The sequence below is a fragment of the Haplochromis burtoni genome, unplaced genomic scaffold, assembly GCF_018398535.1.
Source record: "Haplochromis burtoni strain Fernald_Lab_line unplaced genomic scaffold, NCSU_Asbu1 Contig_11, whole genome shotgun sequence".
NCBI classification, from domain to species: Eukaryota; Metazoa; Chordata; class Actinopteri; order Cichliformes; family Cichlidae; genus Haplochromis; species Haplochromis burtoni.
Genome location: NW_024582372.1, coordinates 3,371,529 through 3,394,423, shown reverse-complemented (window position 1 = coordinate 3,394,423; position 22,895 = coordinate 3,371,529). Strand labels below are relative to the sequence as shown.

General features: G+C 39.5%; 3 protein-coding genes across 3 annotated transcripts; 1 reads left to right on the top strand and 2 right to left on the bottom strand.

Moving 5' to 3' along the window:
* Positions 1–51: 51 nt before the first annotated feature.
* adpgk2 (ADP-dependent glucokinase 2) lies at positions 52–11,471 on the top strand. Its single transcript, XM_005915066.2, has 7 exons — positions 52–451; positions 3,745–3,904; positions 6,040–6,230; positions 6,331–6,427; positions 6,527–6,663; positions 7,877–8,013; positions 8,473–11,471. Exons 1-7 carry the CDS (start codon positions 256–258, stop codon positions 9,034–9,036), a joined length of 1,482 nt encoding a protein of 493 aa, XP_005915128.1. The 5' UTR covers positions 52–255; the 3' UTR covers positions 9,037–11,471.
* Positions 11,472–12,153: 682 nt separating this feature from the next.
* efcab2 (EF-hand calcium binding domain 2) lies at positions 12,154–16,987 on the bottom strand. Its single transcript, XM_005915067.3, has 7 exons — positions 16,685–16,987; positions 16,395–16,485; positions 14,379–14,451; positions 14,092–14,168; positions 13,557–13,599; positions 13,368–13,434; positions 12,154–13,002 (listed from the first exon to the last, which is right to left on the bottom strand). Exons 1-7 carry the CDS (start codon positions 16,707–16,709, stop codon positions 12,884–12,886), a joined length of 495 nt encoding a protein of 164 aa, XP_005915129.1. The 5' UTR covers positions 16,710–16,987; the 3' UTR covers positions 12,154–12,883.
* Positions 16,988–17,157: 170 nt separating this feature from the next.
* cgref1 (cell growth regulator with EF-hand domain 1) lies at positions 17,158–22,428 on the bottom strand. Its single transcript, XM_005915068.2, has 7 exons — positions 22,108–22,428; positions 21,244–21,349; positions 20,904–20,978; positions 18,813–18,889; positions 18,539–18,663; positions 18,334–18,435; positions 17,158–18,215 (listed from the first exon to the last, which is right to left on the bottom strand). The coding sequence occupies exons 1-7, from the start codon at positions 22,142–22,144 to the stop codon at positions 17,937–17,939; spliced, it is 801 nt and encodes a 266-aa protein (XP_005915130.1). The 5' UTR covers positions 22,145–22,428; the 3' UTR covers positions 17,158–17,936.
* Between the last annotated feature and the right edge of the window lie 467 nt (positions 22,429–22,895).

Here is a 22,895-nt window from a genome sequence, read left to right as displayed (position 1 = left end):
AAAACAGAATTTGAAGCGACGGTTTTGTTTGTTTTTTTGTTTTTTTTGGGGGGGGGGGGGGGGGTATTTGTAAAAGAGGCAAGAATGCAGTTGAAGTGATTTTTCTTAGTATCGCAGAAACTCCACTGTTCGGTATCCGCCCCATTAAGGTACATCCGGGACACTCGGGCGACCAAAACAGACAACCTAGAGCACAGCTTTTCAGCGGCAGCGCAGGGGGAGAGAGCGCTTGTACACAGAGCAAGAGAGCGAGCGATGGAGGCGGGAGGCAGGGTACCGTGGGTGAAATATGGGTCTGTCGTGTCCTTATTTGTGGTTGTGTTGGCCCTCTGGTTCCGGTCACCCCAGAATGCAGTGCTGGACGACCGACTGGACACAGTCCTTTCCTCCCTGCTCCGGGCTGAGCAGAAAGTGGGGATGAATAACGTCGCCAGACCCAGAGTAGCGATTGGTAAGCGTTACGAGCTAGCTAACGGCCTAACCATAGACTGTATGAGTGCAACCTAATTTCAGGGGTTTGTGGATTAATGATCGATCAGGTAAACTGCGCCAGAATAACAGTAACATTAGTCACTGCCCGCATTCACTAACAGAAAATAAGTTGTTAACGCAGTGGATAATATTAGCCTCATATTTAATGTCAAACTTTAGTAAACTGAGAAAAGTACATTTAGGGGTTTCTTATGGAAATAAATAAGGTTGTGTGTTGAAGCCTGAATAGATGGTGCGGAGGGGCAATAACCATGAAAGGTGGTCACCAGATAAGATGATTAGTTCCAGCTTAGAAATAAAGTCTCAATGAGTGTGCTCCGGGTTACAGGTTTGGCATATAAAGGAAAATATATTTAATTAAAATACAACTTTTCCACTTTCTTTTAAACAGAATATCAGTTTTTTTGTGTGTGTTTTAGCTGTTTTCCTGTTTGGTAATTATCTTCCAGTAAGGATGCATCCAATGATTTCAACAATGACTTGAGCCAATTATGGCATTCACTTCAGTAATGTGTAAGGTGGGGCAGTATCTGCAGTTATCAGTAATATATACACTACTTAACTAGCAAAGGAAGCTTAATATTTTTTGGAGCTTAGGGGTTTTTTTCTGGATGAAAACAGATGGTTTGGGGAGATTATGAATATAATGACAACTTCTCTGCATGACATTAAGGAAGAGTGTTTGTGTTATCTTAAATAACAGATGTCTGTCCACTTTCCTCTTATTTTTGGCCTTTTTATAATAAAGATATATTAGAGTATTTATTTATTTATTTATGCTTGAGTAAACAAACCCCACTTAGAAATAAATAGTTAAGATGTTTTGAACAGTCTTGTGAGTTTACCTGCCAGAAGTTTATAAGCAGCAAAACCCTTGGTTGTACTTTGAACTTCTTAAAAACAACTGTGCAGGCTCATGTGATGTAAGCTCTGGTATTCTTATAGTAATCCAGTGTTTTGTCTCGTGAGCAAGTCCTAAAACCTTGTGCTTTGGACCATCGCACAGACACTCAATAAGAATCAACTTGTCTGTCCAGCCTTTACCCAATAGGTTACCAATAAGCTCAGCAACAGTACAACCTGATGTAAATGCGATTATAAGAAATTTCTGCCAAAAGATCAGAATCAGCCTTGTTGTTGCCTTGTTGTTGTTTTTGTTGCTGTTGTTGACTAGTTGCATGTGTTTGTGTGTCACATCAAATTAGAACAAACTATAAGTAAAAGCTTGTTTTCATGGTGCCAAAAGGGTTCATAAATAACCAGAAAAATAAACAACAACATACTGGCAACATGTGCTGGAGTCTGTTATTTTGAGCACTCGTATCAGAGCAGAGTTGGCCATGAGGGATGGATTAACGCTTATTGCTATTAGTTGCAGCATTGAACAGTACAACATAAATAATGGCTTACTGACACTTAACCTGAGCCCTGACCCAGAAACAGGTTTGACAAATGCTAACTCTAAATTCTGTCTTAATTAACTCTTTGAGTTTTCAGCTCCAGAAATAGACGAAACTTCAACCAGTCCACTCAGTCATCAGTTACCCACTCTTGATTTTTCATAGACAGATAAATAGTTAAAAATGTGACCAAATATGACATTTTACATTTCTTAAATATAATTATTCAGCTGTAAACTGACTTTTGGATTTCCACAGCACAAGGAAGACAGATTTTTGTTGATTTAGTGGTGCAAATCCTTTTCGGATATTGCAGCTTTTCAAAATGTTGCTCAACATCCAGTCTTTAGCCTGTTTTTAAAAGCTCACTTTAAACTGCATTTAGTCCCATTTAAGAATCTTAAGTGGCGCAGACAACAACAGTAGCATCATTTATTCCAGCATGAGAAATTATTGATCTTTGATCTTTTTTTGGCTTTTTTTCTTTCTTTCTTTTTGCCTAAAGTGCAATAAAAGTTAGTTTTATTGTAACAGGGATTACAAAATGTGCAGTGCAAGTTAACTAACAATTGGGCAACTTCTTTATTTTATTCTGAGCTAATCCACAGTGCCCATTGATGTCCACTGTTATCCTTACATTCATGATTGATTTAATAAGAAGATTAACCAGCATTTAACTGTTTGTAAAGATGTAAACAGCTTTGACATTGACTGTAATAATGGGGGAAATGAAATGGTGTCATAGAGATGGTGCAGGTGCAGCATGAGGGAACATTCAGAGAGAAGCTCTGTTCAATAAAATATATAGGGGAACAGGTTAGGTTAAGTTGGCTCTGTTTCAGGAACAGTAAACTCACTCATCTCCTCTCAGGGTTAACAAACTCAGAGTTTCCACTAAACCTGCTTTCTGTGACAGGGTCCTGAAGGACTATAAAATGCACCATATTCATATTAACCTTATGACATCAAATCTAACTGTATCCCAAAAGGTTATTTTATATTTGTTATATGAAGCTACAGCAGGAAAAAAAGATAGGGTTGCAAATTCAGACAAAGGAGCATGAGTAAAGTTTACGCCAGCGTCATGCAAAATTTATTCAAATCTTAAACAAGTTGCCTGCCTGCCTGAAGCGTTGGCCCCTGTTCAGACATGACCGGCATCTGTGAAGCTCAGAGCTTCTATATCTGCTGATGGGACATATGATCGATCCAGCAGCTGAAACTCTGACAGTGTGTCACTATTTCAGCTGTGATTGGAGATAAATGCAGCCGTACTGGGCACAGCAGCTGCAGATTGTGTGGATTTCTCACTATTTAGTATGTTTTATTTTCTAAAATGCCCTGGAGCACAAAATTGTATATATGTAGCACATTTTGTTTCAGGCGGAAAAACACACGTACTTCATACGGCATTATACTATCACAGAAATCGTAGCATGGCATCATGTTTATAACATAAAACTTCATCAATACAAAAAAACAGCAATGATATAGTAAAAAGGAAAATTATTATTGTTATTATAAACAGTGATAGAAAAAAACACTGGTTATAACCTGTAAAAGGAAGAGAAATGACACTGTCAAGTGTAGTCCAGTAACAATAGAAAAGGCCTAAAATTTAAAAATGAATTCAACCTGCAACTAAACTCGAGGGCTAAGCAGGAATGTTGTCTAGTTTGCTTTTAAATGCTGATGAAGTTGGGGCACACCTTACATGATTTGTGAGGTTATTTTAGTGGCTTTGGAGCACAAAGGTAAAAGCAGTGTGACTAGTCATACCAGTGTTCTCCCTGTCCTGATTTCCAAATGAATATTGCCTCTTTGAGTTTCTTTCTCTCTTTTTCATTCACAGGTTTTGGAGGTTGTGTTGACCTGATAGTAGACAGTGTGTCACTGCTTAATAAAACAGGCATCCAGCCCACAGACCAGCCCCTGCATCATGACTACCTAGAAAATGTGGAGCAGCTGGCTCAGAGCTTTGCATATTTCTTTGCACCAGGAGCAGCTGCAGAGTAAGTGATGTCTGTTTTTTTCATTTTTGCTGCTGTTTATGTTTGAAAAGGCTTTTTAAGTCTTGAGAATACAGTTGAATTAATCTCCCTGATCTGCTCAGTCATTGCTGACTGCTCGTGTTCTGGCGCCTGTGAGCTCTTGTTCATTGTCTGGAATAAAACACCCTAAGGGCAACAAGACTACAGAATCAGCAGGAACCCACATAGAAAAAGAATGCGCGCTAACATGAATTAAGACTTTTCTGTTAGAGACAGAAACTGTCTTTTTTAACATTTAAACTTATTTCTCTGGTCCTTATACTGCCCGTTTTGGGGATTGTACGTTCTTAATGGCAGCCAAATGACTAAATGTATTTAGACTTTGTGTAAATACCATGCAGAGTAATTCTGAAGCATCTAATCTAAATGAATAAATGTCTAATAATATGTTCAAAGAACAAGAGAAAATTGTTTTTTATCTGGATAAAGATGCTTATTTTGAAAGGGTGCTTTGTTATTACGGCTGTTTGTTCTACCTATCATTGGAGATGTGCATTTAAAAAATGTTTTAACAAGTATTTATATTTGTGACTTCAGGCTATAAGAAAGCTGCTGTGTGAGCGTTAACTCAGCAGTCCCCAACCCCCGGGCCAGGGACTGGTACCGGGCCGCGAGAGTTGAGACTCGGGTGTGAAATGTATGGTTTTCAGGGTTTTTATCGGTTTTTAGCGTTATTTTGTTATCGTTTTTTTCGTTAACTCGGTTTTCTTGGGTCTTTTCACGTGTGTTATGAATCAATCTTTTTTTTCAGTATCGGTACTAGTTTTATTTTGTTGTATTTATCCGCGACACCTTAAAGGCCGGTCCATGAAAATATTGTCGGGCACAAACCGGTCCGTGGCGCAAATAGGTTGGGGACCGCTGCGTTAACTGATAAGCAAGAATGAGATGCAATTATCTGGCAACCAAGCCGAGTCCTCATGCTGTTTCATTCTGATATCCAGCATTCTGGCATCCTGAGGGTGATCATATTGTATGTTTAGTGAGAGTCCTACTGCACTTTTCTTTATGATCACCCCACTTTTAATGCTCAAAAGGATGGATATAGAAGTAATATATTTCAGCCTTCGTCTCCCACTGCAGTGCAGCAGTGGGAGTACTGGGAGTCTAGGTGTTTAGGAAGAGAGAGGTGGCATAGGAGGTGGAAAGGATGTGCACTGTTTCAGGATTGTGGAGGATACAGATAGAAATGTACTAATGACTGAAGAGAGTGTGTTGAAGACTGAAAGAGGTACTTTAAGGAGCAGAGAGAGAGAAGACAGCAAGAGTGTGTGGGGAATTGCAAAGGATTAGTAAGGAGGAAGTGAGCGCACCTTTGAAGAGGATGAAGAGAGGAAAGGCGGTTGGTCCAGATAAAACACTTGTGGAGGTATGGAGATGTTGAGTAGAGATGGCAGTGGAACGATACCAACTTTCAAGAACTTGGGCGATGTGTAAAGCTGTAGCACCTACAGAGGGATAAAGCTGGTGAGCCATACGATGAAGCTATGAGAAAGAGTTCTTGAAAGTGGGTTAAGATGGTGATGATCAGACAGCAGCAGTATCGTCTCATATTGACAGAGAGCACTGAAGATGTGATGTTTGAGAGTGTTGATGGAAAAGTATAGAGAAGGTCAGAATGGGTTTCTCTATGACTTTTGGGATGCCAAGAGACTTATGTGAGGATAAATAGGCTGGTTCTTATATAGAGCTTTGCTAGCGCTGGAACAATCGAAGCACACTCATAAACACATTCATACTCCGATGAAATCATCGTAAATGGTAAATGGCCTGTATTTGTATAGCACTTTACTAGTCCCTAAGGACCCCAAGGCGCTTTACACATCCAGTCATCCACCCATTCACACACACATTCACACACTAGAGCACTAGATCGTAGAGCAACTTGGGGTTCAGTCTCTTAACCCAGGGTGGTGTAGGACATATCAATATGCAGGAAAGAAGTTAAGCGATCATATTAGTGGCAGATGCTGTTGTTTTGTTTTTTTCATTTTGTGGAAAGTTAATTAAAAATGTAATTTAAGCACCATAAATCACAGTAATGTCAGTTTTCACTTTCACAGTTTAAACCAAAGTTTTTTTTTCTTCTCCCACAGGCGTTTTATGCTAAATGAAACCCTCTTTAGCGAGCTGGTCGAGGGGGCCCGCGACTTACCTGGAAACAGATGGTCAGTAGGCGGCAATGCTCCAGTAATGGCTAGTCGCATGGCAACCGAGGGATGTGATGTGTTGCTAGGGGGAACTTTCAGCACCGATTTTACTGATGTCCTGTCGCAGCACATTACAGGTACTCGAAATAAGACAAAGTGATGCATCCATTTTACTTTGAATGAAATTTCCGTTTTGTAATTTTTATGTACTTTGTGATATTCCTTTTATCTCCTCAGTGGCAGGTAAAGTGATAGATGAGCCAGACATTCATCTGATTCTGGAGTATCCAACTGGTGCCCGCTGGGGGCGCTATACCTCACGTAGAGCCAATAGGTAGGTGTCATACAGATGCATCAGAAGCGTGGAGTGCGTGTGTACACGGTGCTCTGAGGTGATAGTTGTTCACTTTGTTTGTGTGTTTGTGTTCTGTAGATACATCATTCACAGCGATGCCAATAACCCCTACCTGTCCTCTATGGAGGAGTTTGCTCAGAAACTTATAGACTTCAAACCTGACCTACTGGTGGTGGGAGGGCTCCAAATGATGGACAACTTCCCTTTCCGGTCAGGTAAGAAAGGTGTTCCCTTCTTTCTGATGCACAGTTGGGCTCGCTGACGTTGAACGTATTATCCTGGCTTAACAAAAGCAGTTTGAGGTTAGCGTTACTCTCTCATATCACCTGGAGATTAAAATTCTACTAATTGTAGTTATCAAAAGAAAAGAGGTTTCACCTTAAATATGAACTCTGGACAAAGTTGGTAGATAATTTGGGTCATTGTCTGGAGTTGAGATTGTCAACTCTCACTACTGGAAATGCTCAAATTTGTTTACACGAGGGTGGTGTCTGAGTAGAGCGTGCTAGAGGCAGGACACGAAATGTCCCAGCTGTGTATCACTGTTACCTGGAGCTGTTCTCACAGTGACGCAAATTGTTGAGGGTTTGTAATCAGGAGATCGTGGATATATGATCCCATGCACCTTTATCAGGTAGTGTCTATGAAAGCTCAGGGCTTTAAGCATAGTTAAGCATACTGACCAGTGACACTTGAAGTTGGCTGGATTTTGGCCACATTTGGTGATAGCTGTACAGTGGGGCAAAAAAGTATTTAGTCAGCCACCGATTGTGCAAGTTCCCCCACCTAAAATGATGACAGAGGTCAGTAATTTGCACCAGAGGTACACTTCAACTGTGAGAGACAGAATGTGTTTTTGTTATTGACCAAATACTTATTTTCCACCCTGATTTACGAATAAATTCTTTACAAATCCTACCATGTGGATTCATGGATTTTTTTTTCACATTCTGTCTCTCACAGTTGAAGTGTACCTCTGGTGCAAATTACTGACCTCTGTCATCATTTTAGGTGGGGGAACTTGCACAATCGGTGGCTGACTAAATACTTTTTTGCCTCACTGTATGTAAGAACTGATGTCAAAAGAAGAACAAAACACAGAGGTAGTATCATAGGCTGATAACCAGCTTCCCCCTCTGAGCCAGGCTGTTTGCACAGCAGATCAGCTGTGTGTTATTTGATCTGACAGTATCTTTGTCTTCTGGTCTGCTGTTTTCCCCCATGTCTCTGCTGTTTTTCCACTCTTTCATTACCCTTTTGTCTTTCCTGTTGAGTTGCTCCTTCCTTTAACATCACTGTACCCTTTCGCTTCTCTTTGTTTTTGTTTTTTTTTGTTTGTTTGTTTTGTTTTGTTTTTGACACCCTGCGATCTGCCTGACAGCGTCTACAACTCTTCTTTAATCTTCCACCTATTTTGGATCATTTCAGGTGAGAGAGAAGCCCTCCTCTCCCGTCTGGGACACCTGCTTTCCTCCTCATCCCCTCAAATTGGAATTCATTTTGAAATGGCAAGTTTTGTGGAAGAGAGCATCATGGAAGACCTGCTCCACTACGTCATTCCCCATGTATGTTTGACTGATCAATGAGCAAAATGATATCACCAACACTGAAGAAGTAAAATGTTTATATACAGAAACGGAATGAGTCAGCTTTGTGAAAATAGATGGATGCCAGGAAGATTTGCTTAGTTAAACTCAAAGCAAAGCAGGCTGACTCAGTGGGCGCTGTATTTGCTTTCCACTTTTGCATAATCATATTTTGAAGAAATGCGATGTTCTGCTGCTTTCAAAGGTGCAAATTTTGCCCCATAATCAAACCTCTTCAATACTGTAAACACATAATGAATATTGTTGTGGCTAGACCTCAAAGCCATGGTTTTCTTTGTGCACTCAACACAAAGGCTGTAGTTTATTCCACTCAGCATAACAAAGCAGCCAAACACACATGTGCAGACCTGATGAAAATGTAAAAGTAGTAAATAGTAAAATCGGTTTTAACGAGTTACCTTAATTCTGCTTTTCCAGGCGGACTCTTTGGGGATGAATGAGCAGGAACTTCCAAACCTGCTTAGCTCGCTCAAAGGCTCCAACATCACCGTATTGTCAGACCCAAACCCTCGTGTAGCTACTGTTCTTGACCAGATGAGGGAGGTCTATCGCATTTTGAACCAGCGCCACAAGGAAGCCAGTGCAGAAAGTCGGGCAAATGGTGCCCGAGCTACAGTCAAACCACTGACCCGACTCCATGTCCACACGCTGGCTTTTCAAGCCATGATTGTGACTCGTGGCTCCAAGTGGAAGAACACCATGTCAGCCACTGCCAAGGCTTCGCTCACAGCTAACCGCCACGTCTGTGGCTCTAATGACATTGATCCCAGCAAGGCGAGGCTCATAATGGACGACTCTTTCTCCGTTAGCCGACAGGAGGGAAGCCAGCGTATCCCTTTACAGGAGACCAGGCCTGTCAGCTGTTGGAGTGAAGAGGACTATGAGATCTGTGTAGCACCAGTGCTGGTGTGCACTGAGGTTTATCAGACTGCAGGTGGAGGGGACAACGTCTCAGCCGCTGGCCTGGTTCTGCAAATCTAGAGAAGGACAGACACCAAGTGGTCTGTCTGTGTGTATGTTTGTGTGTGTGTGTCGTGCTGATCAGATGTTAGTGAACCGCGTGATTCTGGAAACTTGATCTAGGTGTGATGCACACTAGCCTTCAGAAACTGACGCAGGTATCAGGCTGATGAGTCGTCCTTTGTGTCTCACAGCCTGAGGTGCACATTAAGGAAAATTGTTATCCTTCATAGTCGGAGTCAGATGATGGAGAACAGTGGTTATCTTTCAGGTTAGGCCTTCAAATGTTTGATTTTTGAAAACGATACAAAGAAAAGGCAATCAAAAATTATACCTAAGTAATTAAGTGAAATATCTGCTAACTAGACTTATTGTAGTTTATCAGTTAGGTTAAACCATCACTGATTTAATCTCTCCTTGTCTTTTTCTGCGTGTGAAACCCATGCACATCACCTCAATTGGATTTCTTTTTTTCTTCTTTTTTTTCTTCTTTTTTTTTTTAAACAAAATCAGTCCTGCTGTTTCTTACTTGGATTTCCATGTCAACTCATCCATCATCTGACTCCGTTGATTTTAAATCAGCTGCCCTCTATTTATCCAATGCCTTACAAGAAGATGTTCAGTCAATATGAGATAAAGAGGAACGAGGTATGGATAAAGTCAGATGCCAAACTGTAGGTTGTGGAGGGTTTTAAGTTTCTTTTTAAATAGTACAGCATTTTTAGTAGCCTTTTTAATTGTTTTGCACAACTTCTGCTGAAGGATAAAATCCTCCTTAAGTCATGTAAATGCAGGGCTTCACTATGCAGAAAACGGATTCAGAAGAATCAGAAGTAGGTGGATCTTGTCAACCACTTGAACTCTACAACTCAGACCAGTGAACAAGCTTTAGACTTCACCTGCCTTTGTGCAACACACATTTTCAGATGAACTTGAACCTACCTATGACTGAAAATATCTGAAGCATTTTAATGAAAAATTACGAAGTTTTTTGAAACTAGGACCAAATCTGCGGTCCTTTGGTGTAGTAGGGATAACATATATATATTGACCGCTAAATAGCTGTAAAGTAATCCCAGGTGCAGGTTTAAAGACACCAAAATGTTCTTTTAATGACAGGCTATCCTTCCTCTTCCCCCTACTATTGCATTAAAAAGGCAAAGAAAGGCCCTGTTCCTCCCTGTGTATGTGAAAAGTGTGCTTAGTGGTTTGGGTGTGTTTGTGTGTGGATTGTCATTCCTCTGTGGTTTCGTTGCAGTGCAATAATGCAAAATCAATGTTAAGAGACCACTTTTGGTAGCTGCACATGATGTCAAACATCTTCCTCTCTACCTCCATGCTCTGATTTTCCTTTCCTTTTTCCATCTCCTGTCGCTCTTCTGTTAGTTTGTCATACCTGTTTTACATCCTCTTTCTAAGTATTTTTTGTTCTTCTGTTTTTTATGGCTCTTTAAAGACCAAATAACCAGTGTGGACTATCCTAGCCAATGTTGTTGCAACAGTGAAGTTCCCGACATGTGTGTCACGTGATATGACTGAATATAGTGGAACACTTGTTATTTAAAGGGGCATTAACAATCTACTTGAATCCATGCTGTTGCGCATCATGAATACCCCCAATGTCTGGAATACTGGACCACTCAAATCATATTTTCTTCATGTAGTCTTTGTGTCAGGTATTGGATTTAGAGTCAAGATATTAATTCCTGTTACTTTAAACCCCCACTGAGATGATCTTTTGGTGAAAGGGGGACCCAGCCTCTCCACAATCATCTAATTACCTTCTGGGATTGGACTCAAACCTGTATTTACTGATGCAGCTGGAGTTAACTGGGATCATAGCCAGCTATTTTTCTCTCTCTCACTCACACACACACACATATTCCTTCCACAGATCCACCTTCACTTTCACAGGTAAACTTCAACATGCAAGTGGACTTTTTGTCATTCTTGATTAATCTATTTGTTCGTTTATCAATTTTACCAAACATGCTTTTTTTTTTTTTTAAGAGGAACACATTTATTTTGTTACAGAGTGTGAAAAAGGGAAATGTAGAGAACAGGATATCCCTTTAAATCTTTTCTCTGTATCACGGCTGTACTGATTTAATGGTGTTTTGTTATTGATTGATTGACCAAAAGATAATGAGCCTTATTCTGTTTTTACATTTGGGGTTTAGCGAAAAGGGAACCTTTAATACAGACTTTTTCTATCACTATAGGCTGATCTTTCCTTATGTCTTAAAGAGTAACGGGTTGTGTTTTTACTGTGAATGGAAACCATAGCATGTGTTCATGCTCACATAGTGAAGTGGTTGTTTTCACCACCGCATTGCTTATCTAACCTCTAGATAAGTCGTGTCATCCATGTTTCAATGTTGTGTTTAACTATTTCATGCATGTTTGACTATTTGATGCAGAATCGCCTGATAAAATGCTGATTAAGCAATCATTGATTTGTTGTTTTTCTTATTTTTAGGGGTCATTTATTGAAAATGTTCACAATCATTTTGGCTGCAAACTACATTTTAGACAAGAAAATAATCTACTTCTTTCTGCTGAATTCAGAAGTTATTTTAGACACTAGTTAACAAATACTGTTGGATGTAACATCACAGCTTCTTTGTCACAACATAATTCACTGCGATGAAGGTTGTTTCCTCTCTTCTCACATTTAACACATTTCATTTCATTTGGTATTTAAACATTATGCTTTCATATTTTGTCCACTGGCTGCACCAACAGGCTCACATTTAAACAACAGGCAAGTTTAGCATGGATCCCGCCTGGTACCAAATGTTTGCTGGTGGTGCAATGATGTGGAGGATATTTTCTTGGTCCTAACTGAGCATCATTTAAACTCCACAGAAAACCTTTATGACTACAGCGTACCTGTCTTCTGATGGCTGTTTCAGCAGGATAACGTATGTCACAAAGCTCAAATCATTTCAGTTCTCTAATTTCTTGAACATGACCACAAGTTCACTGTACTCAAATAGCTTCCCCAGTCACCAGATCTCAGTCCAACAGAGAACCTTTGGCATGTGGTGAAACAGAAGAGTCACATCATGGACGTGCTGCCAACAAATCTGCAGCAACTGTGTTATGCTATCATATCAATATGCCCAAATCTCTGAGGAATGTTTCTAGTGATTTAATGAATCTATGCCACAAACAATTAAGGCAGTTCTGAAAGCAAAACAAAGTCCAACCCAATAACTACAAGGTTTCTGTCTATGAACAAATGATTAAAAATGAATGTTGTCCATGCAAAAGAAGTGTTGCATACTTGCAGTCCACTGCAGAGATGGTGAGGAGCCTGTGCTATTTTTATAACCCAGCATGTTCCCTCACCCTCTATTTTGGGCGCACGTTCTGAAAGCAGCAAGCCTTCAGCTTTCTTAAATACAGCTTCTTCAGCTGTAGCTCATTTCTGTAACTCCAGATTACCTCAGAACAACATTTGAACAGCACCAGTGGTACCATGATTTCTTTTATGTCTGCACAGAAACCCAACATAAGCCATTTTAGTGATTGTTTTTTTTTACATTCACAGAGACTGGAGTGCATCACACCAGTAATTTCATACTGTACTGGACTTTCCTTTAATGTCAAACTGGAGAAACCTTTTAACATTTCTTAAATAAGGAACGAGGGCTTGAGCATTCAAACTCTTATGGTATTCTTATCTGAATCCAGTTGAAGTATGCACATTTAATTTCTTTATCACAACAGACATAAAGATTATATTGTATAACAGTTTTGGTGACATACAGACTGCCTACATACATTTCATTTGGCATTTGTACATTATGCTTTCATACTTGGCTGCACCAACAGGCTGATTAAGCAACCTTTGTTTCGCTGCCTACATTTTACGCTCTAGAGTCAGATGTGGGATAACATCTTTATAATAGATATGTTTCTTCTCTTCGTCAGTGAACGCTGTCAGCATCTCATCCATCTCCTCCTGAGTGAACGGCTCACCTGATATGATATGGAGAAAAATCAAGTCACAAACGTGCTGATCTACCTGAGAAAAACAGATGTTTGTTCCAATCTACACACAAACACCAAGCAATCTGAACACATAAAATTATTTTACAATTGTGTACATCAAAACTGGTATAAATAATTCAACTTAACAAATTCAAACAATCCGTGCATATCAAGTGAGGCTCTGCCTCTCATTCTACTATTAACATTATCACTTCAATAATTATCACATTTGTAAAGCTGATTTTTCGCTTGCAGATCACATCATTTCTCAATAAGAAATCTCTATTGCTGTTGTCACTGTGTCATTGTAATCTACTTCTAATTGCACACAAAAACAAAACCCTCAGTTTTACCTTCCTTTGTCATGTAATTTGTCAGCTCCTCAGGCTCAAGGTATCCCCTCTTTTCTTTGTCTAGAACCTGCAAACAGAGTGTAAGTGCCTTTGTGTTTTAGCAAATATCACATGCCTATACTGCCAGACTAGCGTCCCTATGCAAAAAGTGGACAATATGAGGAACAAGGAAACAGCAGGAAATTTCACCTCAAAGGCCTGAAGCAGAAGCTCATCAGAGATGGGAGGGAACCTAACAGACAATAACACAGCAGTAATGAAATGATGACAAGCCAAATACTGCAAACAGTGAGTTTAATGTCCAAATCATTACATCAGTGATGTAGCACTGGCTGTTCTTTGCTTTTTTGTTTAAGAGTTTAAGGCTAACACTGGTCTGAATCTAAACTTCAGCAGCTTCAGGCACAGAAAAGCTCACGTGTAAAAGCAAGAGATATAAATTATTTAAACAAGGCTGACATGTAGTATTTCCTGAGTGGTGAACAAACCTGACCTGAAACACCAGTGATCAAAAATAGAGTACTGAGGTTTACACAATGTTTACCAGACTGATCACAAAACTCATAGTAATGAAATGCATTCATGTGTGCCTTCAGTATAAGAGAAAAATACATTGTATAATAGATAATTTGATTTAACTTAACTCCTATTTGCATCTCAGCCTTCTTCTCATACACAGAAATCAGAAATTTCTTTATACAATGATATAACTGAACTGTCTTACTTGTCCTCCAGTAGCACTTTAGTCATGGCTGGGAGGAATCTGTCCCAGTGGATATATCCTGAGCGCTCATCTTCCACCTGGTTGCACAGGAATAGGCTGTTGGGGTTTGCTTTGAATTTTCTAACAAAAACAATGCTTCTAATCTTACCCAGGATTTTATAACAGTCACATAATGGCACAGGAGATTCTGTAACATTACTGAAATGCACAATGTCAGAACCCTGTTTGCACACCCCATTACTGATCTTCCAAAATAGAACCAGACTACAGGAGGATGCTGTACTGACCTCAGATGTGAACTTCTGTAGGTCTGCCTGAGTGGGAAAGAAACCTAGTGAATAGAAGATGGTGCCAATCTCCCTAGAAAACAATGACAAGAAGTGCATTAAAAGTATTTAAAAGGACAGTTTCAGTTAGTTTCACTAATTCCTGTGTGCTATGAACCATCTCACCGCAATGTCCTACTAAAGCCCACTCAGCCAGTGGAAAGCCTTGAGACAAACCACAAACTTTATTTCTCACAGCCAGTGTCCAAATAACCCACGTCAACCAAACAATTTACCAGTGGAAACAGCTGCGCAATCTCAACTGCACAGCATTTTGTATGTCTTGAGACTGAGTCCCACATTTTCATTGCCTCTAATATTCAGAAGTCCACACTGCAGGATGGACACCTATGCTATATCTAACAGGGAAACTCACAAGTTATGTAGATCTCAGCAAATGTGATGGACATAAAACAAAGAAAAGGAAGTGTGGCTACAATAAAGACTGGAATCCTGGCTCCAGGAGTAGTCAGCTCTCAGAGATTGGGCCACTAGTTCATGTTATTTATGTAGAAATGAAGTTAGAAATGCAAATACTTGTTTTTGTCAAACTAAATGCCAAATCTCTAACCTAAATAATTCGTTTTTCCCTGGACAGACCAACAATTTTAGATTAGCAAAATGTCCTAAACTGTCCAAGTCCACGTTTAGTTTGTCAGACTGTATAAAAGATATACAGACTGTTTATATACAGACATCGACTTGGATCTGGTTACCTTAGCAGGGAGGACACATTGTGTACAATTTCCACTCTATTTAAAACCTCCAGTGAGAAATTCAAAAACTTACAGACAGGAAACCTGCTGAGAGCAGGTTTAAATAAACAGCTGTGTTTCGACCTTTCTGCATCTGCGTAAGTTAGTAAAAAAAAATACCTAGGAATTAAAGTTGCTGTGACCTCTAATAATGCTAATTAAAAATATTCTACTCTACCATTTAGTTTAATTTTACATAGAAATCACACACTTGGCTTAGAAAACACGCTGCACTGTCGCTGAAAAGAAAGGACATGCACATTTGTTTGCCAGATGTTTTCATCTGTGTGGCTGATTAGAGCTCCTCAGGTTGCACAAGGCTCTGGTGAGATTTTAAGGATATTTCTTACAGCAATTTATTGAAACATGTACATTCATAAGTGGAAATAAAGACACTGTGTAATTCTCTCTTGAAAGTCAGTGTTTAGTATGACCATTTTCATTCTTCAGCCTGAGTTCTCTGTGGCAAGCGTTCTTGTAATTTTGTAATTCTGTAGTCTTCAGGAATAGTTCTCCAGGCAGACAGTGTTTCATTTTGTGTTTTTCTATCCAGGTATGCTGTTACTGCATCGGCTGTGTTTGGGGTTAGACTCGTTGATGAAAAATGGGACCTCTTACCAATCAGATGTTATTCCATGTTGAATCAAAATCTGTCAGTACTTTTCTTTATTCATAATTTCAGGAATTTTGCCACTGACTGAAATACAGCTGTACTTGCTTATGATTGCCAAACATCAAAAATAGCTATGGCACTTCTGTTTTCAAAATAAAACTAAGATCCCTGTTTTTTTGCTGATTCAACTAAAGAAATGGGAAAAACATTATGTGTTTTTGCAACAGTCTGCTAATAAAAGGTGACCAGTAAATTTTAAAACAGGTTCTTTGCTGAATTGTTTTGAGTTTGCTGAGTTCTTTGGTGTTGACACAACACTGGTCTTGTCCCTTGAGGGAGGTGTCTTGTTTATGCTAAAGGCAAGTGTTACGTGGGGTGGCAAAAAAAGTGCAACACTGGAATAAAAATGAAAGAGCTATTGCTAAAAATTAACAAACAACAACAAAATGCAAAGAATTGAGGGGTGGCTCAAGATTTTCTCACAAAACTGCGTCTTGTGCACTTGTTAAAACGTTTAAGGTCCTTTGGATTTTCATAATAATCAGCTTCATAGTACCTATTAAGTATCTTTACAGTAAGAAAGTAAATGGCTTGTCTTGTTTTACCCACTTGATATCCACTGTGTTGTCAGACTTTGTGTCAAACGCTTGAAAAGCGCCTTTGAGCTTCTTGAGGACCTTGGTGTTAAGCACGGTGGCCTCTGGCAGACAAAATTAAGAAAACATAGAGAAGCATTAGCTTAGCTGGCTTAGTTCTGGAGAAAATAATGACAATATTTTCATCAAAGATCAGCCACTATGACGGGTCACCACAGAGTTTCAGCTAGACTGAAACTTTCACTGTGGTCTCAATATTTTCAATTTGTAAACAAACTGAAAATGAAAGTTACTATTACCAACCTGCACTTTTGCTGTTCTCCGCCATGTTTGTCCGGTCGCCTTTCTGTTGCCCAGCAACCGTATGGCAGGGCACCTATTCAACGCCTCTGACGTTTGCCATCTTTTTGTCGCCAGAAACCCTTCATTGTCGAATTACACAGAGCTACTAATAACACAATATTAATTAGTTAATTTATTTTTTTCCGTCTTGCTGAAGAAGTCGTTAAAAAAAGCCTTCCAACAACGTGACCCCGTCAGAAGTTCCTGATATAATGAAGCCACGTAAATGTATTTTCATACTATAACGGTTTTTTCCCAAGGATTTTGTTACTATTCTACGAATTAATCTATAAGTATCACATTTAAACATAAGACAGACTGAAAACAAACAAAGAGAGCAGAGAAATACTTGTTTCTTATTTATTTTCTTCCGCCGTATAAATGCATAAAATGGTTTTTAAAAAATTAACAAAAAAAACACTTCTTTTTTTTTAAAATTAACAAATAGTACACTCTTTCACACTAAAAACATTTCAAGTATGTAGATAATGATAGCATTTTACATTACTTTTCATTTTATTTCAATGGGGCCACCATAAAGATTATTTTCTTTCATACTCCTTGTCTAGTGAATTCAATATGTACTCATTTTTCTTGCTGATATAATATTAAGGAGAGCGAATTTTCATTTCAGCTGAACTAACTGTGAATCTGAAACATTAAAAAAAACCAAGCTAAAAGTGCAGCAAGTCCACCATCCACATGTACGTGAATCCACAGTGCCTACTGACATCTGGGGAGGAGGAAACATCCAAGTAACATCCAGTCAAATGGTGCAGTGACTCATAAACTGGTGGTATAAAGCAAACAAATGCATAAAATAATCATGGCAGAAAATGGTAAATAAATGGTAAATAAATTCAATTAAAGTAATAACACATTTTCCAACTTAGAAAAAATGCATTAAAAGGTCTCTTTTAATCATGGCTTCAGTTTTATTGTTGCAACTAATATTACATTCTGCCTTTAACCCCTTAAAAGCTCTGGGAATCATTGAGCATCCCAATACAGTGGCAGGAATATTTTGACCAGAAAGACCTTTTGACCACCCATCTACATGTTTAACAGTCCAGTGAATTGTGCATTAGCAGAAACTCAGAACTCAGATCCAGAAGGGGACCATGCTGATTAAGAAGCTCTCCCATACAGTACATAAGAGACTGAGGCCTAGATGACAGTGGTGTTTTCTCCAGTGTGTTTATGTGTGTGTGTTTTATATCTCTGGTTGGCCCTGATGTACAGGAATATTGTGGTCCTGCCCCAGATCTTCTATTGTGACTTCTGGGATTTGATGTCTCTCATATTCATCCATTTGCTTTATGGGTTCAACTTCCTTTCCTTGTACGTCCTCTTGAAGCTGAATCTCTTCATGAATCTGTTCCTCTCTCTGCTCCACTGCTCCGGCACTGTCCACGTTAGCAATAGCGTTTGATAGCTGTTCCTCCACTACTGCTTCCTGCTCCTGCTGAGGTGCATTGTTGTTGCTTGGGTCCTTTAAGGTAGAAAGTTATGATGAGGTGTTGTTTTTGCAGCCAAATATAATGAAGGTGTGAATAAAACGATATAAAGCTTTAACAGTATTAACAGTACTTCCAATACATTTGCAGTACCTGTGTGTGGGTGATTGAAGGGGAGAGCAGTTCAGATAGAGCCAGCAGACCATCCTGGTTTAGATCCTGAGTCTGTAGTAAGAAATCTACCATAGAAACCACCTGAAAGCAACATGCAAACATACACAAATATCGCCGACTAAATGAAAAAGGCCAACACCTTGTCAGTTCAAATACACACACACATAGAATCGCTCCTGCTAACCTGCTCACTGGCCTCTGCTCCAGGTATATGATGGGAGTTAAAATCTGAGAGGAGCTTCATCATCTCCAAGCCATCTAAGAACCCACTGCGATCATAATCATAAAGGCCAAACAGGAAGAATACCTCTGGAACATAGCACAGCACAATTCACAATTATACAATCAAATAAAAAGACTTTATTAGATTCTGACTAATAAAGGCTACATTATTTGGCAATGGTGATCCTAGTCAGAACCCATCAGTGTAATATCTACTGGTAAGAGGCACTGTTTACCTTGCTCCCAGGTGGTGATTTCTGGTCCTCCTTGTCCTCCATTCTTCAGGCTTGATTGAATGTAACTCTGTCTCAAACTGTGGTACACGCAACACAAAGCACAGTTTATAAAAAATGTTACAAAGCAGATTGGTAGTGCAACTGCCATGTGCTACAGACTCTTTCCACCCTTGTGCCATCTGGTAGAGGGTATAACACTCAAGCACCCTGTGCCAGACTCTTCAAGCTCCTAAACCCCATGCTCCCGTCTCCAAAAACTTGGACTTCACTATTTCAGTTCAGATGCACATAGACTTCTGCTCACAGAGCCTGTTTTAGCTCTTTAAATCATTTATAAGATGTTTAAAAGAAGTTAAAGATCCCCTTCAATCATGTTCAGTGGTGTACAAAACATCTTGTGTCTCATGTTGTGAGAAGAGGTTAGAAGAGAAATCAATACTTCTATTAACTGCTTTAGATGGCAGCTGATCGCAGGTGACACAAGGTGAGATGCAGGGTACACCCTGGATATAAACAGACAGATAACCATAAACTTGCACAGTTACAGGACTGACAGAGCGTGAAGTCATTAAAAGGTGGGGAGCACCAAAAAAAAAAGAATAAGAAAAAGGAAATGAAGGAAATTAAACAATGAGTTTCCTGACATCACTGTACACACTTTTATTAAACTTCAATTCAGCTCCGGTTCTTTTTTATTGTTAATGACTGATGAAAAATTCTGCAATGTGATTTTTTTTTCAATCAATAAGAATAAACTAATTAACCTAAAATTCATGTTGCTGGACTGTGGAAGGAATTTGGGGCCAAACATATGATTTTCTTGCTGTGAAACAACAGATGTAGCCACTGCGCTACCGTGTTGCTCGGCAATGTTATTATTGACACATATATATATTTTTAAAATATATTCACCTTGCTGGAAAGAATATGAAAAATTCATCCATAGAAGTCCAGTAGCACTGTTTTGTTAAATCAAGGCTTTGAGCCATTATATTACACTGGTTTAAGCTTCTATTACTTTTAAAATGGTTGTGAAGTGAGAAACGTTCATTGGCACATGCCTTAAACTCATATTTTAGGTACATGTGCTGTGTACTTGTATATGTAATCTTAAGTAAAGCAGATGGCAGATGTGTACTTGTAAATGTTTTCCTATATTTGTAAATAGACTCTTGACAAATAGTGAACAGGTATTAAACTGGTTACACACGCTTAATATAATAATAGAAACTTCTTTACATTCTTAACACATAACACGTCGTAGCAGTGGTTCTACCTTTCATAATCTTACATGAACTAGATGGTAACAATGACAAAATTCAGGCCAAAGGTGTTTTCTTTAGAGCACAACTGAGGTGCCTTCAACACAGCTGCTTCAATCAAAATCTGTCACAGATCTTCATCAGCTATGAGTCATGAGCTTTACATGACACTTAAAAGGGTATTAAGGCAAGATCTGGTGGTAAGAACTGAGACTACTCTCGGGGCATCATTTGTTTTAACATCTTAAACTTCATGGACTCCATCACATACCATAAATGAAGCAATGTTGCAACAGTGAGAGGTTCTAAATGCTTGAATAATCCTTTTACAAATGTTGATTCAGCACAAAGGCCTGCTTTAAGCCAACATGTATTATTTATTAAGGGTGGTGTAAATTCCAACTGCTATTCCATACAGCTAACAAGCATTTATCTGGTCTTTCATGCAATACCCTTAAGATGAAAGTATGATAGTGTGTACACATTATCTTAATCTTACCAACAAATGGAAAGAAGCTGCATCTGTCGTGTGGTTATATTTCTTCTTTTGTTCTCTGAACAATTTATTACAGGCAAGTTCAAACTATTCCAGTACAGTAGCAGCTATGTGTGGTGAGATAATATTTGCAGTATGGTGAGGAGATCCCCATAAAGGAAATTAATGCAGCATAAATGAGCTCTTAGGTACATGTAATCTTATCATTTTATAGTACAGGCCACATCATTAGCGCGACGGAGGAGCCAAAGTCCACAGCCAAGTCAGAAAGCTGCTGTTGAGTGAAATGATTTCAGATGTTCAATAACAGCAGACTGTACATGTGCCACTCACCTGCGTTCCTCCTCTCCAGAGCCAAAGGGATTGGGTAGTGCTGCAGAAGGGGGATGGGCAGCTACTGATTCCTCCCTGTGGAATAAATAAGCAAACAAATCATTCAAAGAGCTTCTTCCTGCATCACTGCTTTTGTTTTTGGTTTAATTTCTTTATTTTGTTCTGCTAAACAGCAACAGAGTGTATCTGCTAGCCTCATATATAACATTTATATCCAATGGGAATAAGGAATAATCAATTATAGATCAAGCAGCATATTTATGAAAGCCTGAGAATATTTATGCCTTTATATGAATGAAAAAAAAGAGAAAGTGAAACTTGATGAGAGAAGGGGCGTTACCTCTGTGTTCCTGGAAGACCTGGTGCAGCCAGGCACAGGTGTACCAGCAGGGTCAGAGACAGAACACGCGGAACCAGCTGGTCCAGGTGACACTCCAAGAGCACACCTAAAATTAAACAGCTATGTTACTACCTTTGTACAAGCTCCTCCCAAACCATTTCATCACTGATTTTAATTCATATAAATAAGAATGGTTGAGTTTTTACAGTGCACAGAATTACTAATTCTGATTGTGTTAATGAAACTAGAGGAAACTTTTATGGGCATTGCAGTGGTCACACAATGCAGCAATTGCTGCCTTACAGAAAAAAACCCCCAAAACAAACCTCACAAAAACTAGTCCCTTCAGTAATATTGCAGAGCTGCAGTCATACAGCTTTCACTCGTCACATAGATGAGAAACTTCCTGGTCCATTATGGAAAAATCATTTGAAATCTTTCTATCTATTTATAGCTCATTGCAGCCCTTTCATGCTGTCTCCATGAATCATTTCTCTGTGACTCGCCAGACCTTTTAGACCAGCAAACATTAGATTTTTGAACTAAAATTCGTTGCTGTGAGCTGAATGGCCTGTTTAAGAGATCCCAGAGATGCGCAGACTAATAACCGGCAGCTTCCTCCTCCTGTGGAGCAGCAGCGATGCTAGTCTGGCACAGCACGCGAGACTACACCATCAACTCATTGTTACTACCTGATCACACAGCCTCCTTTAAAGGCACCTTGACATCACAGTCTTATATTAAATAAAACACATTTATAAAGAAAGCTGTGAAAGAATAGTATCGTTAACTAAGAAGCGCATCGTAACCGCTGCAGCTGATGAAAACAGCTCAAATCTCTCCTCACAGTGACAACGAGCCTACCTGTCTGCATAGTTGATGTATGAGCAGCAAAAGGCATTAATTCCGACACCTTACGGGTTCATATCTGGAGATCACCTCTATCCCGCACCGCCCTGCTCGCGCCTCCGTGTGGTCTGCACTGCGCAAAGGCGACTGCGTGCGCGCCCCCTTAGGCTGCCACGGAGTACAGTAGTGTGTTTTGGTCAATGACAGGGTCCACGTGGAAGAACTCAGCCGCGGTCGTGTCAGTGAGTTTGCGCAAGCTTTGTCGATCTCTTTGTGCTTCTCCGTCCGGTTTTTCCGCCACGCCTTGTCCACGTCCTCAGCGATCCCAGTCGTCGGGGTGGAGCAATCACTCACGGCGTTTATAGTCAGGGTTATTTCATCTTTCGTGTCAATGAGCCGCATTACCTCATAAAGGGCTGGCCAGACCCCAGTAAAGAGTATGTTTGTGTTAAGTTAAAGCTGAAAGACGGTCTGAAGTCTGATAGTGTGGCAATGCTGCATTTTCTCTCGCTCTCCTCACCCGTCCTGCCCCCTTATCCTCTCATAGCTTCTCTTTCTGCATTCTCTAGTTTTCAGCTGTAACACTCAGTTAACCAACTCTTGTTTCATTTAAAGCTAGATTTATTTATTGACTAATTTTTATTTATTTTTTATTGAATAACATCTGAGAATGAAGAGGGGAGGAAACAAAAAGTATTTGCTTATTCAGTTATTTGCACAAAGTGAATCTAAATTAATAATGAGATGTAAGGAGAATAAAGAAAAAGTGATGACAGGAGAAGGAAAACTGTATAAAGAGTAAA

Excerpts from the sequence above, each read along its gene's own strand:
- adpgk2 (XM_005915066.2), top strand. The coding sequence starts at position 256 with ATGGAGGCGGGAGGCAGGGTACCGTGGGTGAAATATGGGTCTGTCGTG. Across the intron at positions 3,905-6,039 it reads GCACCAGGAGCAGCTGCAGA|GCGTTTTATGCTAAATGAAA; the intron begins GTAAGTGATGTC and ends CTTCTCCCACAG. Across the intron at positions 8,014-8,472 it reads TCCACTACGTCATTCCCCAT|GCGGACTCTTTGGGGATGAA; the intron begins GTATGTTTGACT and ends CTGCTTTTCCAG.
- efcab2 (XM_005915067.3), bottom strand. The coding sequence starts at position 16,709 with ATGGCGGAGAACAGCAAAAGTGCAG. Across the intron at positions 14,452-16,394 it reads GACAACACAGTGGATATCAA|GGAGATTGGCACCATCTTCT; the intron begins GTGGGTAAAACA and ends ATTGTTTTCTAG. Across the intron at positions 13,600-14,091 it reads AAAGTGCTACTGGAGGACAA|GTTCCCTCCCATCTCTGATG; the intron begins GTAAGACAGTTC and ends ATTGTCTGTTAG.
- cgref1 (XM_005915068.2), bottom strand. The coding sequence starts at position 22,144 with ATGCCTTTTGCTGCTCATACATCAACTATGCAGACAG. Across the intron at positions 18,664-18,812 it reads AATCACCACCTGGGAGCAAG|AGGTATTCTTCCTGTTTGGC; the intron begins GTAAACAGTGCC and ends GCTATGTTCCAG. Across the intron at positions 18,216-18,333 it reads CTTCAATCACCCACACACAG|GACCCAAGCAACAACAATGC; the intron begins GTACTGCAAATG and ends TCTACCTTAAAG.